At 44.6% G+C, this 17870-nt stretch overlaps 1 protein-coding gene across 3 annotated transcripts in view; it reads right to left on the bottom strand.

The window, feature by feature from the left end:
* Positions 1-17870, bottom strand: part of LOC111845539 (voltage-dependent T-type calcium channel subunit alpha-1H) — a 103357-nt gene that overhangs the window by 29542 nt on the left and 55945 nt on the right. For 2 of the 3 annotated variants that reach the window (XM_072712539.1, XM_072712541.1), the window contains exons 6-10: positions 9963-10122; positions 5879-6194; positions 3499-3591; positions 1936-2725; positions 687-1087 (exon numbers count right to left, since the gene is read on the bottom strand). In XM_072712539.1, coding sequence (XP_072568640.1) covers positions 687-1087; positions 1936-2725; positions 3499-3591; positions 5879-6194; positions 9963-10122 — 1760 coding nt within the window. The remainder of the gene's footprint in view (positions 1-686; positions 1088-1935; positions 2726-3498; positions 3592-5878; positions 6195-9962; positions 10123-17870) is intronic. The other variant, XM_072712540.1, reaches the window with a different exon arrangement.

Genomic DNA, 17870 nt, shown 5'->3' with positions numbered 1-17870 from the left:
GCATTATGATTCTGTAACCGGACTGGCTAATTTCAGGATGCCCCCCCCCACCCCTGGCAAACTTCAGAACACAGTACCAAAGTGCAAAAAGCCCTCCGCTTCTGTGAGATCGCCACCGATATCAGATGGCGAAATTCTCCAGCGAGAGACACAAACATGAGATCTCTAAGCAGAGGCTGCGATGCCTGCAAGCTCCAGGGGAGGGTGCTGTCCTGAGGAATGACACATGGCTGGAGTTATATAACGACTCTGCCTGTTAGCCCTAATAAGGCAATGTCTCCCAAAGCGAGATGGCCGCGGAGTAATGAGATGTAAGGAACTCCCGGGCACACGGACATTTCCGAGGTCACACCGAATTCCCAGGCAACGGCAATCAGAGGACAGACAAATCGTTTTGTGTCAGATACTCGCGAGACACTGTGCAGGTGTGCGCCACGTGCCTTTCAGAAGTAAATAAAGCTCTGCGATCTTGTGCCAAGGATTTAAATAAAGTCCACTCGGCTCGCATCGCACAAACTTTGGCTGTTCAGTAATGTTTCAATGCTCCCATGGTTGCTAACATAGCAGGTTAAACACATTAGTTGTGTTTCTGCGGATTATCTGATTGGAGATCAGCGGATCTCCAAGGGGACTCCAGAAAGCCATCCTCCATGGACTACGGGTCCTGGGGAAGCCATCTGGCTCACCTGCTCGTGATACTCGATGCCCATGCTCAGGGTGTTGATGAGAATGGCGATCATTATCCCGCGATTGAAGTACTTGCTTTCCACGATCCTCTTCAGCTTCTCCTGGAAGTGGTCGCAGCGCCGCAACAGACAATTCTTCTGCCTGTGCTTCCGTGGGGAGCGGTGGTGCTGGCCCGGCTTGCTCTCGTGCCCATGCCGGCCGTCCCGCGTGAACTCGTACACCACCTCGCCGTCGGAGCCGGCGCTGTCCGAGTCGCTCAGGTCCAAGTCGGGGTTTTCCAGGATGCGGGCGCAGCGGGGGCAGCTCATCAGCTCGCAGGACAGGTGGGCCGGCATGCCGCCCGACGTTTGAAAGGGCAGATTGAGGCCTGAGAGGCAGCTCCTGGCCTGGCACATGCCTGCTGGGGGACAATAGCACTTCAGGCACAGGAAGGAGAGGATTTACAGCCACCACTCTTACAAAACTTACGTTAATCCTCATCCCTACAGGGACACTGGCTGTAGCCCCCCTGCGGACATACGTATGGGGCTCTCACACTCCACTAAATGACTCATTTTATTAAATTTGACTTGTTAAGTAGATTAATGCCACTGCCCCTCTCAAAATGAGTAGAATAATTAGAAATTTAACCAGCATGTCAAGGAAACCCAGTCTTTACATAAGATCCCCCTTCTGCACTTATTAAAATAAAACGTGTGAAAAACGAGCTCATCTCTTATGAAAACTGACTTCGTGAACCCATAAATTTGCTGAGAAGTGCTAATTAAATAAATTAAGAACACATCTTTCATCTCTCCCTGGCTTGAGATGCGTCGTGATCTAGTTTCACAATTCAGCTGTACTTCAATAGCTGAGCAGCTGTTATGATCAGGTCTTACTTTCAATGTACAAGGTAAAAAAAAAGTCTTATTATATTGTCTTTCAGGAATGACTTTGAAAGGCCACACATCCTGTGACATTTCAGCTCTATAACGAGCTGTAATTTTAACCTTTGTAACGCTAACAGGCGCGCGGAAGTCAGATTCTTCTGAGATGGCTTCATTGCTGGAATTGCACCATTATTGCTTCCGAATGTCTCTGTGAAATCCTTCATGCATTAATGTGGGATCGAGGCTCCCGCGCCTCCGCAGGGATTATGCTAACGACCCTCACGCTCAGAGGGCAGCTCTTCCGTCATGCCGCCTTAGAACAGGACTTAGCTCTCCAGACCTTGAGAGGTGAACCTGAAGAGAGACCGGCAGAGATTACCGTGATCTCCCACCAGCTGGCTGAGCTTGCCATAGGGGTCGGGGATGTTCAGATGTGCAGAGGCCTTGCTCAGAGTCAGGGCGTGGTCAGACACCTTCTTAGCCCTTGTGGTGGCGCTTGGCCGGCTGCAGATGGACGGCATGATGGTTGGGTAGTTCATGCCCCCATTGAGCTCACTCAGCAGCTGCAGGTTCCCAATCATTCCAGTGGGCGGCTGTTGGAGACGCGCCCTCTGGTGGTGACAGTCGGTGTGGTAGACACTGCGCACCGACTCGGCCCCGGGGGAGGGGCACTGCATGGGGGAGGGCAGCGCAAGCTGGGGCGGGGGCCTTAAGGCCTTCATCTCGAGCATGTCGCCGATCTCGGGCCCCCCGGCTGGGCCGCCGTTACTCATGTGGTAGTGATGGTGGTGGTGGTGGTGATGGTGAACCAGGTGCTGGATGCAGCGCATGCGGCGCTCGTCACTCTGTCTCCTGCCACAGCCGTTTGCACCCCCGGCAGGCCCTCTGCCCGCCCCCCCACTGCTGGGGTCCACCTTCTTCCTGCGCTTGCTCTCCCAGCTCCTGTATGCACGTGACACCCTGCGCTTCACCTTGCGGTACAGGTGGCTGATATACTTCAGCATCTCCTCATAGCAGCTGCCTGGCTCCGAGAAGCTGGCCAGCGTGCTGTCGTTGGACAGGAAGCGTTCGCGCTGCTCCTGCATCAGCTGGTTTTCCCGCTGCTTAGTCTCTGAGAACTGGGTGGCGATCACGACCAGGCAAAGGTTAATCATGAAGAACGAGCCCACCTGAGAAGCAGAGCAACCAGATCACGTTACCTCAACAGTCTTGCGGCGATTCCAAAATATCCTGCCCTGACACCCTTTTGGATCATTCCATCTCACGTTTTACCCTGGTGATACTCCTCTAGAACATTCCATCTCACTTTTTTTTTTACCTTGGTAAAACTCTTCTGGAACATTCCATCTCACTGCTTTACCTTGGTGATCCTCTTCTGGAACATTTAATCTCACTTTTTTACTCTGGTAATACTCTTCTAGAATATTCCATCTCACTTTTTTACCCTAGTGATACTCTTCTGGAACATTTCATGTCACTGTTTTTTTACCCTGGTGATATTCTTCTAGAACATTTCATCTCCCTTTTTACCCTAGTGACATCCTTCTGGAACATCATATGTTTTTTACCCTCTATAGACCACCATCTGGAATATTCTGTATTACTTTTACACCTGGATGACACTCTTCTGCACCAATCTATGTTTAACTTTCTTCGCCCCTGCAGAGGTCTGTCATTTCCATAAGAATTATAGAGCAGCACCGGTGCATGTACCTCATTTCAGTCAGGCTTCTGTAATATGATACGCAGTGTGACATGTTTGATATAATGCACCATCTGAAAATATTTCAGCAGAACTGCAGTGTGGAATGTAGGAATGGTCAAGATCTGAGCTGTATGTGCTTGATGGGAGAGCCTCAAAATATCCATTCATGACTTATTGATAATGAACTTAAAGCCTCGCAAGTGTGACGTGATACATCAGAAAATAGAACATACTTACTATTATTAGAAATATAAAATATATAAAATTGTAAAAGGAATGTGCATCCATGACGTAATACATGATGTCCACCCAACCTTCCAGAGTGATCACCTGCAAAAAAAAAACGAAAAAGAAATGTTAAATTGTACAGAATAATTGCTGCGGCTTCCCTGCTTTTGGAGAAGAGCACTGATCCGAAAGCAGGCCACAGTCCTATTATCTTCTGCTGGTGACGAGCTGCAGAAACAGACACAAAGTCTTTCCCTCCATAAACACTCATCCTTCACAACAAGACAGCCGGCAACACTAACACAGCATCGATCCTCTGTGGAAACTTTTTTGGTGTAGAGACAAGGCCCTGTTAGCCTTTCATGTTGCTGCTCGCTGCTGCGCACTGACTCTGACAAAACATAACAGGGAAAACCCTTGAGAGGCAGAGAGGTTGCCGACGACCGTGGGTTAGACATCCCTGAATTATGACACAGCACAACCAATAGCAACAGGCTGTACGTGACATCCAAAATGTTCTATGGTACCAGCAGATATTGTAAAGCAAATTTATACATTCAAAAGCAAACAATTACATCATTGAAACATTCTAAAGGAAGATTAATGGGCAGCACTTTGAATGCGTCAAACAGAAACATGACAATAACATCACATGACCAAAGAAAGGCTTGTTATTTCTCATTGAGATTCATTCATATCAGAGCAGGCCAAGCAGTAGGAAGATTAAATGAATGGTGACTGACAATTTTCTTCATGCGAGCACTTGTTTCATTACTGAGCACCTGACTTACCATAAAACCATAAAAGCCCGTTAATCTCAACCACACCATTTTCATACGATAGAGGGCTTGAGTACCTCTCTATTATGAATCAATCATACCATAGTTTTGTCAGTTTTTGCGTGGTGAAGTCACAGTGTTCAGACAGCATGACCTTGCCATTTATCCTCCGAGCTGTTAGGGTCACTTTCCTCAAAGTGTACCCATAATTCAGCTGGGCCGTTCACAGGAATACATTCAACACCTGTTCCTGTGGTGCGTCACACTTTGCCGGCATTTTGTTTCAAAATCAATTCAATATCGTGTTGCTGTGAGGACTTCCGTGCAGCCAGGAGAGCACTCCACCGCGGTTTAATCCGCTCTCGCTTAAATGGAGCACGCCGCGTTCTGAGGCCAAAAAGGGCCGGGGTGTTCAGTGCAGTGAAGTGAAGTGCTGCTTTACACAATGTCAGCCTTCACTCTGCCCGTGCCAGTGCTCACATTCGAAAGGTCATCTGCCCAGTAACTGGCAGAATGCCTCCATTACAGCCATTACTGTGAAGACCACAATTACCGACATTAATCCCTACACAATATCCTCAGGTTTTCGAACAAAATCCCCAAAGCCACGTGCACAGGGTTTGTTTGTGCTATCGCTGAGGATGGCCGTCCTTCTTAGATGTGAAAAAACGTACAAGAAATTTGAAATAGACGTGTGGAAAAATAAATGTGAGGATAGTTAAGAGACAGGTTGCATGTGGTCATCAGCAAGGCGCTCAGAGACTTCTTTCTAGGGGTCGGGGGTCACAGAAAACACGGGGTCACCTCAAATAGCTGTGTGCTATGACGGTGGCTGCCCCCACCCCGGGGAGGCTCTGTACTTAACTCCGGTCATGTCTGTGCTAATGGGCACCTGTGGTCTAACCAACCCCAGCCCTCACGTCCCTGAGATCCCCATCCTGCCAGAGATCTGCAAAGCAGGCCAGCCTGCCCCCCCTCCCCACTGACACAGGTGACCTCCGCAGAGCTCCGAGGAGGAATTTACAGCGAGGCTAATTCAGCCTCATCGCTTATTCAATCTGCTGCCCTTTCGCGGAGGGCCTGATCCCGAGGAGAGCCTCTACATATTAAACGGCCCCCCTGCGACATTTCGGCCGGAACCTTCATCGCCGGCGCTGCGCCCGAGGATCCGGCGGGATGGATTGAAAAGGGCCAACAAATTAGTCTGCGTGGGAGTGTGCCTGCTTATGAGAACATCTCGCTTCAATCTCCCAAACTTCCCCTCGCTGCTGTCAGGCTCTGGGTGGAGGAAGACGCGCGCTCAGGTGGGATTTCCTCACCTGCTTGATGGAATAGACAGGCCTTTATTGATGGGGGATTAGAACCGTATATACGAGGCCCTTGCCCTAAATGGCACCAAAATGTATTTATTAATGGAAACCAGCCATCAAGGTCGCATTGTGGCCCGGAGTCCAAGACGAGGATCCTTCTTCTGAAGCCCTGACACCTTCAGAAGTGGCATGTGGATGTTATGGGCACAGGAGGCTAATAAACCAGAGCACATGATCATGGGGTTTGTGCTGTTCTTTTAATAACATTTAATCACACAAGTGGGCTTGTGGGAGACCTACCTGGAAGATAGCGATCCAGGCGTACCCAATATTATCAAAGTTAATAGCCCCTTTGTGGGGGTTGACCTCCCCAGCCCTGCACACGTTGTAGTACTGGTTCCAGTTGATGCAGCCATTCTTACTGGCACCCTCCAGGGCGCCGTGGGTGGGGCTGGCGAAGTCCGCGCCGAGCTGGCACTGTTGCCCCGCCTCCTTCAGCGGGGGCAGGTCGTGACAGTGCAGCATGCCGTTGTCCCGGTGGGAGGAGCAGATGAAGGGGAGGTCCTCGGCGTCCTCGTGCTTGTAGTACGAGCTCAGGAAGGAAAAGTTGTGCATCCTGTCAAGAGCGGAAGGAAGCCGGTGAGACAGACAGCCTGCCCAGCAGCATATAGCTAAAAAGTGATTGGCTAGAAATGCTGGCCAGTGAGCCAGAGGCTCCGCCCAGTAGCAGAGAGCTCAAAGGTGATTGGCAAGAAATGCTGTCCAGTTAGCCAGAGGGCCTGCCCAGCAGAGGAGAAGTCAAAGGTGATTGGCTAGAAATGCTGGCCAGTTAGCCAGAGGGCCTGCCCAGCAGAGAAGAACTCAAAGGTGATTGGCTAGAAATGCTGGCCAGTTAGCCAGTGGGCCCGCCCAGCATGGGAGAACTCAAAGGTGACTGGCTAGAAATGCTGGCCTGTAGGGCACTCTGCTCAGTAAGGACAGAGAAAGCAGCAGCCATTTTCAGGATGCTAGTTTATTAGGTAACAATAGAATAACAGTTTCATCATCTTTCAGGATTCAAAATCCCACTTTTGAGTGCGTGGAGTTTGCTCGTTTTCCCTGTGTCTGTGTAAATTTCCTCCTACATTGCAAAAACGTGGTTAGGTAAATAGGTTACCCCAAACTACACCCTACACCCTGACTCTGTGCTGCCAGGCTTCCGGTGACTTCCTGGCAGTTATGGAAGATGGATGGATGGAATTAGAGTTGCTATATCATGTAAGTGGAGTCTTAATCCATCCATGTACAGAGTGCTTACGCAGCCATAACTCATGTAGCCACCAGTTTCTGCTCACAGCTGCCATGTCTCTGGTGTCCCTGTCGGTGGCCTTTCTGCCCTGTACCGCAGCCACACTTTCCCATGGTGCCACAGTCACCGGGCTGCCGTGCAGCCGCAGGTGACTCAGAGCCACTCGGCTGCAGTTGCCGGTGATTGGGCAGCATCTCCAGCTGCCCTCCTAAAATATTTACAGATATGAAGCAGCCCAGGGGGCCCCCGTCTCCCAGCACTCATATCCTTCAGGGTGCCCCCCCAGCCCTCAGGCATGGTTATGTAATTCTTTATTGTTTTTCCATATGTCAAATCCCCATCACCCAGTCCATAAGCCTGGATGCGCATCGTGTTTATCACAGTCGTTCGATTACTGTAGCATTTTAAAAAGTGAGTGAAATAAACGATTCAGCCCCATGGCATGTAGCTGTGGGATAATCCTTCTACTGGGGGGGGGGCAATTTCTTTCTAATTGAATAATACACTTATCTCCCTAAAACACAAGAAATGTTCAAGGTGGGGTTAGCTTTTCTGAAAGAAGATATTTAAAACATTTCAAACATTTGTTACTGAATTGCACCAAAAAATGGAAGCTAACTCCTTGATCCACCTTTGGGTGATTTCCTGTGTACCTGTGTCATATGACATCAGGCACCCAGACCCGGGAACGCCTGTGTTTCCACAGAGAGGCGCCGTGCCACTGCACACTGCTGCTAACGGTACCAGCTGTCCCTTATGCGCTGATGTGCTCAGCTTGTTAAATCTACATTCTCGTTGTATGACGGGGAACCTCTGGCACATATGAATGCTTGTTGCACCGAAGAAGTTCACGTTCTCCGGAAACGGCGAGCCAGGGAGCAGCCACATTTTATTGCTGATTAAATGGAAATACGTGATTGCTGTCACATTTCATGTAAGAGATAACACGAAATATCAAAACTGCATGGCAGAACCTCTCTACCAAAGCATATGTTTACGCTCAGTTTCCATCATACGGCTCCCAAGTAAATTTCACCAGAGCATTATTAAAAATCACAAAACACATAGCAATTATAAAATGTGTATGACATTTAACATAAGCAGCATTCTTGGTGAATTAAAGTGACAGATTGTCTCCCACAGTCTGGCTGAAAGCTTCTTGCTAAAACACTGACAAAACTGACCTGGTGCTTTGGGCCTGTTAAATATTACTGCTGCTCTCTGAGCAAAAAAAAAACAGCGGAAGGGGGCGGGGCCACCATCTTTTCATCAGGCCTGGGACACCAAAGACATTAGGCCTCATTCACCAATATTTTCTTAAGAATTCTCTTAAATTTGTTCTACGAAATTTGTTAAGAACAACCTACGTCGGATTCATGACGTGTTCTTAAGTAGCAGAATTGTTCACACCTTTGTTCTTAAGAATGGTGAATCCCACGTCATCGTGACTGAAAGCGCATGCCAGTTTGTCCTAATTAGCATAGGGAAACGCCCTGCAATTTCCTATAAAAGGGCATGAGACTGTAGGGCCGTGTGCAAGGAATGGCGAAGAGGCGCGCAGGCTGTGAGACGCTTGGCACTAAGAGGAAAAAAAACTTAAGTAATGCTTAAGTAGAAGTATTAATACAGTAAAATCCCGTTATAGCTGGCTCGCTTATAATGGAATATCGTCTATAACGCATAATGCAAAACCAAACATCTTCATAAATTTTTTTTTTTACAAAGATAGAATGGTTTTCAAGTACAAAACCTGTATTGCAAATTCAAGTCCTCTTGCAAATACAAACCTGCGAGTGCAAATTCACACTTGCGCACATAAATAATTTTGGCACTAACTTGCCTAGCGCTCTGCTGATAAATATTTGCTCGCATAGCCACCAATCAAATTAATTCATTTTCTAGCCAATCATAAAACCACTGGTGTCCTGCATAATACCATAACTGTACTACTGGATAATTTCTGTATCATGAATTGCTATAATAATTCCTGCTATAACCGATTATTTTGAACAAACTATCATTACTGAAATGTTCGTACGAATGGTCTTGAGTGTGCGTAGATTCTGTTCTTAGCTAAGAACAAATTCAGATAAGAAAACATTGGTGAATGTCAGAATCTTCGTAAAAAAGTGCATACGTGGGGTTTAAGAACAAATTTGTTTGTAAGAACGGTTGGTGAATGAGGACCATTATTTGCTATTTTTTTCACCTTGTTTTTAAGAGGTAACCATCTGTTCTATGCTACAAAGATTAGCCTTGTACCTTGTACCTATTTTAGATAATTCAGAATTAAACACAACATGGCTCTCCTTTTATGGACAGTGATCTGGATGCTGTAAATAATTTCGAGGGCATTTAATTGCCTTTAGAAGCAAACGTTTAATGGTCAGGTCTGTGTTGCTTTTAATATACCATTTTTTCATGTTTTAGCATAAGGATCAAATTTATATTTTTATATACATATGTATTAACTGTATATATAGAATTTTAAAAATAAAATACATTTGTCATTTTTGATCAGGCAAGTTAATGAAGCACACTCCATATAACCTAGCTCAATAAGGGAACATGTGAATTTGGTCAGCACTCTGAGGTTCCCTGAATCGTGAAAATTCATCACTTTGGAAAAAGTAGTTCTATATAAACCAGGTATTAACAGAACAGCTGAAGCAGCCATACTGTCTGACTAACTTTAAGATTCCAACACGGTTCCGCTGTACAAAGAGCACTACACAGCTTATCAACAAGCTATTCACAACTGCCAATCAGACGCAGGACACCTGCGTCAGCATCGTTCTATCAACAAACAATCTATGTTGCCTTCAAGGTTTCTCCAGTGTTGCTACTGACTCACTCACAGGAGGGTATGTCAGAATGGCAGTTCTATACCCTGCCGTGTGTGTGTGTGTGTGTGTGTGTGTGTGTGTGTGTGTGTGTGTGTGTGTGTGTGTGCAGCGTGGAGGCGGCGTGTACAACAGTCTGCATGTGCGAGGTGAGATTCTCTGTTTTCTCTGACAAAGCTGTCAGCCCCCAGATTCGTCCCCGAGGTCAGCAGAGCCCAGCCACCCTGCTGCATCAGCCAGACCCGGTACTTACATCTTCCAATCGTCTTCCAGGAAGCACCTGTTCCTCAGCAGGCCAGCCCATAGCTGCACTCCGACGATACCGAAGATAAAGAAAACGAAGAAACAGAGCAGAAGGACATTGCCTAACATAGGCAGCGTGTCCAGGAGAAGAGTGACCAGTATCCTCATACCTGCGGAGAGAAGAGCGGGCTCATTGGAGTTTTACACACAAAAGTGTTCTGAGGGCAGAACAAAAAAATGTTTTTTTTTTTTAGAGAGATAACCAATCAGATAGATTCATTGTAGAGAAGGTAGATCCAAACAACTAGAGGTGGCGGGGCCAACCAATTAGATGTCTTGGTCCTGCTTCCTCTAGCTGCTTGGACCCACCCCCTCTACAATCTGATTGGTTATCACTCTGAACCACTAATTTTTCTCTTCTGCCCTCAAAATATTTTTGTGTAAGTAAAACTCCCACGAGCAAAGAGTGGAAGGTGCACACTTGGGTCACTGCAATCACATGGCACAAGGCAAGCCAAGTACCAACCAAGACAGAGGCACTTCCTATAACTCATTAAGTAAAGCACTGCCCTAACAATACAAATGTTGTGAGTTCAAATACTGGGGAGTGCAAATAAATTGTAACCCTTCCCTCTACTGTACTGTAAGTCATTTTGGATAAAAGCATCATCTACAGTAAATGAATAAAATGGAAAATGGACATGCTAAACACGATAAATGCTGCAGAGGAGATTTAAACAAAACGAAGGTCTTTTCAATTCAATGTTCTACACCTCTTACAAAAGAGGGTGAGATGGAAACTTCTAGGTATTATGGTGCCTAAAATAGCACTCTGGTGAGCTTTCTGTCGAGCTGATCATGCTTTGTTAAGGCCAGAGGGTACATTGGATTGTTACCTCAACTGACAGCTTTAACAAGCTAACAAAATACAAGTATGGCTTTATATATATATATATATATATATATATATATATATATATATATATATATATATATATATATATATATATGTCAAACGATTAAAATATTTAATCAGATTAATCACAGGGTTCCTGTGGATTCATTTAGATTAATCACGATTAAATATCATTCAATTTTAATCTAAATTAATCACATTTAATTTTGCATGAGCAAACAGACTCAAGAAAAAAGGAAATATATATGCACTTAACATGTTTAATGAACATCTTGAACACGAGTCGGATATGCGGAAGTGCAATACCATGGACCCATATCAAAAAGCAAGATTTTTTGCTTAGCCGGACAACTTGTCAGATTTAAGGTACCTCAGTTTAAATGGTCTTTATCTTCGTTCGCTTACAATTACGACGAACTACCGTAAATCCGACAAATAACCCAACTAATCATGAAGTCCAATTCTAGCCCGGTTAATTGCCATTGTTAGCAAAACATTACGTGCGGTGCTTTATGTATAAAACTCCGTAACAACACGTCCACAGATAAGTTGGACGGTATAGTGTGTGCAACCGATTTAATGAGCCACAAGTGAGAAGTAGTACTTAAACAGTATAAAACTACAACTTTCCCTTCTGTTGATAAAGGGCGCAGCCATCTTGGATTCTGAACTCGGGATCCTCTGTGCTGATCCGAGATATTTTTCGGATCTCAGAGAAACGGGAGCGCATGTAGTCACTTCAAAACTCCGGAATCCGACTCGGAATACGAGTTCCGAGGGCAAATGGAACGCACTAAAACTGCCCGAAATGGGTTGACAGAGACATTTCAGGGATTTTGAATCATTCTGCGCTGCAGATGGGTTAATTGCGTTAAAAATTTTAATCAGATTAATCATGATGATGGATTAATCCGCGTTAACCCGTTAATTTTGACAGCCCTAATATATATATATTGAATTATATATTGTCTTTGAATGCCAGTGTCCCCAAATCTGCCCATAGCTATTGAAATCTTCACAAAACATAAAATAAATTTCCAGCCACCCCCCACCAGAAAATGCTATCTTCACATTTTCAAACATATTCACTTAACATTCACTTAACACTTAACACATGCCCAATAAAAACACACTTGTATATATAATTTGTAAACATCGTTAGAAACAATTATTTCTCTTTCCTTATTCATAAGCATATTGTTCATTAAAAAACAACTGAATGAAAAATCTCTTAGATAAAACAAAATAAAACAAAAAATGCCAAAACACACAAATTAAATTTAAAAAATACATTTAGTTTCTTCACATATGTAAAAAAAAAATTCTTTCTTGATTGTAGGGTAGGTAATTATGAGTATCACAACATATTTTTCTGTAAATGAGAGATAAAGAGTATTTTGAAAGCAGGTGATTCTCTAAAGGTGTAGTTTCAGAGTTAAATAAGCTACAGTACTGGCATCCCCCTTCAGGGCAAAATGATGGGCAGTCCAAGGAGTTTTGTTACTACGGCTACAAAAAGAGATCTCTCTTTGTCTTTGAGAGATTATGGATTTCTGATGTTTCTGGAAGAACAGCTAAGGTGATGCTGGCATGGAGTTCTGAGGGTGAGACATCGACAGCTGGGGGAGAAAATGCACAAATTCTCCTTGGCCGTGATGCCTGCTCACTGGCTCTAGAGACAAGAGAAGGCCAGACGTGAGGACTCAGAATCAGACTGTGCAGCCCGCCCACTGAGAAATAAAGAGAGATCCCTACTATGGTCAGGTTAGAGTGCATAAATATTGCAATGTTATAAAAGATGGCACATTTTCCAGTAAATCGGTGAAAAGAGCAACACTTGGTCACCCAGGAGCACACGTGTAGAAGGGGCCTAATGAACCCTACAGCCTGGAGTGTTTGTTTAGCACTGTGAGCAGCTCTGGGCTCTTTGCTCTAGTGTGGCGTGCAATTCCTCTGGCATTCTTAGATCCACTCAATCCCTCACACGGGAAGATGAATACTAATAGACACCACAGTGATCACATTCACCCGTTAATCTCCCAGAAAAACAAACCCTCATCCAAAGGCGGGTGCTGGATGGTGTGTCGAGCATGAAAATGGGGATGGCTGCACTCCAGGACCGCCGCAGCTTCTGGGTATCCACCCAGCTGAGCACTGGACACCGAGGGACAGTGCCACCTCCCTTACAGATCCTGTAGGACAGTGGTCTCCAACCTTTTCTATAGTGCGAGCTACGTTCACAAGGGAAATATTCTATTGATCCTGTGATGAGTTGCCGCCCCATCCTGGGTTTTCCCTGCCTTGCGCCCGTAACCTTCGGGACAGGCTGCAGACCCCCTGCGACCCTGGATAGTGATTCCAGAATATTGATGGATGGAAGGATAGTCTGGGGAGCTACTGAGCTTCCACGCTGTCTTTTGCTGAACAAGGGGTGGGTCCCCATTGGTGCATTTTAACAAAGGGGGGAGGGGTTTGACACCCTCCTGGGACAAGTCTTGGTGATCAACCTGTCAATCACGACCGACTGGATGGCGACCGCTGTTGTACAAGATACCCGAGACATTTTTCCTGAGGATGGTGGTGGTGCATAGATTCAGTATTTCTAGATACTGTTTCTGTCTTATAATGTCTTCAGAATTACTATGAGTTTTGCATGATGGCTTTTAGATATATGAACTAAATCAAGATTACATCCCAAGTCATATGTTCAAAAGCTGTTAGTCGCAGCCTGTGCTGTCGAACCGTGTGGTCTCACCCAGCACTGTAGGCAGAAGATTCTGGTTCTTCCTACAGTCCACATAAAACCCTTAGTCCGTAACGGTGCTGGCGAAAGCGCATCCGCATGAATGCCCGGCGACACACTGGCATTACATGTGAAGTCCTAGACCACCGTGAACCTGCTATTATTAAAAATGGATGGACAGAAGAAAGCCAGAAATAAACTCTGCATACATCATTCTGAAGTTCACATCAATACACTTCTAGCTAAAAAGCATTGTGCATTTAGGAGAAGGGTTTCATTGTACTGCTTGGTATGTCTATGTGTATACATCAGCTGGTATGTGTATATGAAGTAAAAATGCAGCTGTGAGTGTTTATTAAACAGATACACAGATTAATATACCTTTGAACAGACATATTTTAAAACCAGTGGAATATTGACATTAGACATGGGAATTGGGGGTAATATTTTAAAAATGACGTCTCTAAAAACAACGTGAAGAAGTTGTTCAGACTCCTCTGAACACTGATTATTTAAATATATGTCAACTTATACTGCTTGACAGAAATTGCCTCTTCTAATAGTTAATAGTTTTTAAATATTTAATTAATTTAAAATTAATTCTGGCAAGGTAAGGAACGCAACAAAGGTTTAAGCATAACGTCTCTTAGTCCTCTGCAAAAGCTCATGTTGGGACATTGCTGTATTTCAAATTAACTTGAGCTTTTAATTTTTTTATGCGTGAGCAGCAGTAACTTTCCTGTGTTGAATAAACTTGATATTGTTTTAATTTCTTTAGAAAAAAAACAGTCACAGACATCTATTCATTTTTATGGGAACATCCATGGATTGTTGGATATGAAATCTGTGCACTTAAGCATAACTGCTATACTGAATTTCAGTCTCTAAAGAAACACGACATTAAATGTGTCCCAAATGTCTGATAATCTTTACCAGTGTCATGAATAGTTGCAATAAAATTATCTGAGAAACATGTTCCATCTTATGCGTTTAATAAAATTCAGACATAAAATCCCCCATTAAACTGCCAGTATAAAAGTCCATGTATCAAACAATTCCACTCTGTTACTCTATTACATTACATCTGGTAAATTCAATTATAAAAGCTAATTTTGGTGGCACAATGACTCAGTGAGTAGCACTGCTGCCCCGTATCCTACTTCTGCTTTGTGTGTGTTCAGTGTGCATGCTCTCTCTGTTGTGGGGGCTTCCTTAGGCTAATTATTGCTTCTAAATGGCCCCTATAGTCTGCATGATTGCATGCAGTGCATCCCATCCAGGGTGCACCTCAAGCTTTTTGGTCATAGGAGTTTTATCAAAAATGTTCTAAGGGCAGAATGGAATATGACTGGTTCAGACTGATAATCAATCAGATTGCAGAGGAGGCGGGACCAATCAGACATCTTGATCCCACCTCCTTCAGTTGCTTGGACCCACCTCATCTACAGTTTGATTGGTTATCTCTCTGAACCAATCTTTTTTCGATCTGCCCTCAGAACATTTTTGTGTAAGTTAGAATTTCCACAAGCCAGTTTCGTGCTCTGCTGCGGTATGAAGAGTAAACAGAAACAACAGTTTGTACCTTACTATACGACATTACAGTGCCAGTCATGGCACCCATCCCACAGAGACCACCTGTGTCCCTTTCTGATGGTATATGGGAAAGACGGCCCGTGTGGATGATCATTACGGAAAATGCTAGCGCTTCTTAAAGGTACTGTAGGCACGACTCTCCTACAAAATCCCTCTGTGTTTCCTTGGAGCCCAGCTGCACAAACAGCACCCTCAGTTCGAAGTGGCAAACTGAATAGCGGCAAACATTTCAATCAGAAATAAAATACTGCTTTACATGTACCACTCAGGCAATGCGCGTCTACCAGATATCATCAGGCTAGCAGGCTAGAAAACAAATGGTACCTTAAACGCTGATATTAAAACAATATTATTTTAATTTGTCGTGGGAATTGAGATTAAAGATGTCAGAGATACTGCTAAATCATCACAGCGCGTGTAAATAAACATGATAAATAATGGGATTAAACAGTGAGAACTAAAGAGTGTGAATGGAGAAATCATTAGTTTCTCTCAAGCTTGGCAAATTATTGGCAAAGAGATGAAACTGTGAGCCATTCTCCTGAGAGCACTGCACACTGAGAGAGCAACATGTTGGTTGTCAAGCAGAACAAAGGCTGGTAGCCATATTAGCGTAGCGAGCTGGTGGCATGAGGCCTGAGGACGACCCTGAAGTTTTACACCATCTGACTTGAAATTCTCCCTTCCAGCCTGATGTTATAACTTTAGAACTGTAAGGCCATAATAGGCGGAGCAGAATTTCTGAGGAATCGGAGTCTTAACTTGCCGAGTTGATTAGTATTGATCCAACACCAAGAGAACTTGACACACAGTCTTTGTCGAGTAAGAGAAAAAACTTTGTTAGCTATTGACTCTGTATTGTGTCTCAAAAAGTGCTTTTCACCTCACCCCACGGCCAAAATGTTTACAGTGGTTTAAGAAGTTAGATATTGTTGCTGAGAAACCTTCAACTCAAGTCTCTACCTGCTTCAGGATCAGAGCTGATCCTGGCTTTTCAGATGTGCATGAAAGAGATCAATTTTTTAAGTGAAAGATTGTGATGGCCAGCTACTTTACTTACAACTGTGGGTCAGCAGCCTGATCATCAGTCACTGTTATCTTACATTTTCCTTACGTCTTTGCAGCACATGGGTATCAGAATTTGACATATCCATTTCTGAAAGTACACTGACTTCATTTTTTACAGTACTTGTAGCATTTTAGCATGCTAAATGCTAAACGCTAAAATGCTATTTCTTTACTGGTGAGAGTGAACTTAGAAGTGTTGGTAAAATGGGTGGCTCTGTACAGTTCATGTCACCTTTGCCACTGGGGGGGAGAGAAAATGATGAAATCATCACATTAAAAAATGGTGTCTCCTTGAAAGGAGTAAAATGCACAAAGTTTCCATGAGCTGACCCAGTATTTTAATTTCATGTACGAGAAGCTACTTTAATATAATGAGGTGGTGGTAACGTTACCATTCTCTAGGCACAATTCATAAAGGCAGTTCTTAACCTCCTGGGGTGTTCCTCAATATCAAAGAGAAATTTTGTCGCGGAAAAGGCGCCAGCTCACTTTAGTAGCTTTGAATTGTAAGAGGAACGGAGGTCATCCAAGCAGCATGGGGGAGACACAGAGGCCAGCCTCAGTGAACACCACCCCCCCAATGCGAGACCGTTTGGACTGAAACTAGGCTAACAGACGGTAAGAGTGTGATTCTCAGCTGCCAAGGCATCACTGCCACATGTCACAGTGAATAACCTGAAGGCCTCGGGCCTGGTTATTGAGCCGAGCCACTTAAATTCAGACTGGTGACAATCTGGAGCTGTAATTTACAGCTCTGTAAAAACTCAGTGTCCAGTATTCTGACAGCGAGCACCAGGTCAAAGGTGCCACTCCAAGAATCTCAGGAAATGCGCATCATTGTGGCCTAGAGCTACAGTATACATGAAATGTCTTTAAGCCATAAAATCTTTAAATCGTAAATTTCTGAGGTAATGTATCAAGCTGCGTAACTTGACAGTTCTTCTGTTCTCCACCCTTGTATTGCCACACTAGTATCCAAAAACATAAATCTATTATTAATTTCATTTATTACTCTCAAATGCCAAGTGCCTCATGGTTTAAAGCACCGCTGTGGTCGGCAGCCTCACATACTCCGCTCTTCTTACACTGGCAACGCCGCTCACTGTTTACTCAAACACTTAGGGTCAGAGATCTGCGGCGTGAAAACAGTCCTCCCAAAGCACTTAGCGAGGAACACCGTCCCACACAAACTTTGGAATTCCTTTGGCTCCCGGTCAAGCCGACTTTGTTTTGACTGTTCACCAAGGCAGGAAGGACGGAGAAACCAAAACTGATCTTCAGCTTTTTTTTGTTCTAACCCCCCCACTCCTGCCCACCCTAACCTGGACGCAAGCATCCATCAGCGATGGCAGCTTTAAACATCACAGACTATATTTGAAACACCACTGTATACAATGGAACTGTCCACCGTTCCCACAGTCCCTCCATTCCAGCGATATAAATATAGGTTTTCATGTAAGATGGCCACCATCACTGCCAGCGTGCTGAACCAGAGCTCATTTATTAGCGAAAGTCCCTTTTCTCCAATGGCAGGCATCCAGCATCTGACGCATCTGCTGTCGGCCGCAGTTCAGGAATGTGAAGATCGATGCGGAGGA

This window comes from Paramormyrops kingsleyae, chromosome 5 (genome assembly GCF_048594095.1).
Source record: "Paramormyrops kingsleyae isolate MSU_618 chromosome 5, PKINGS_0.4, whole genome shotgun sequence".
Lineage (NCBI taxonomy): Eukaryota > Metazoa > Chordata > Actinopteri > Osteoglossiformes > Mormyridae > Paramormyrops > Paramormyrops kingsleyae.
The sequence above is the reverse complement of the archived record's forward strand: the minus strand, read 5'-3'. Positions and strand labels throughout refer to the sequence as shown.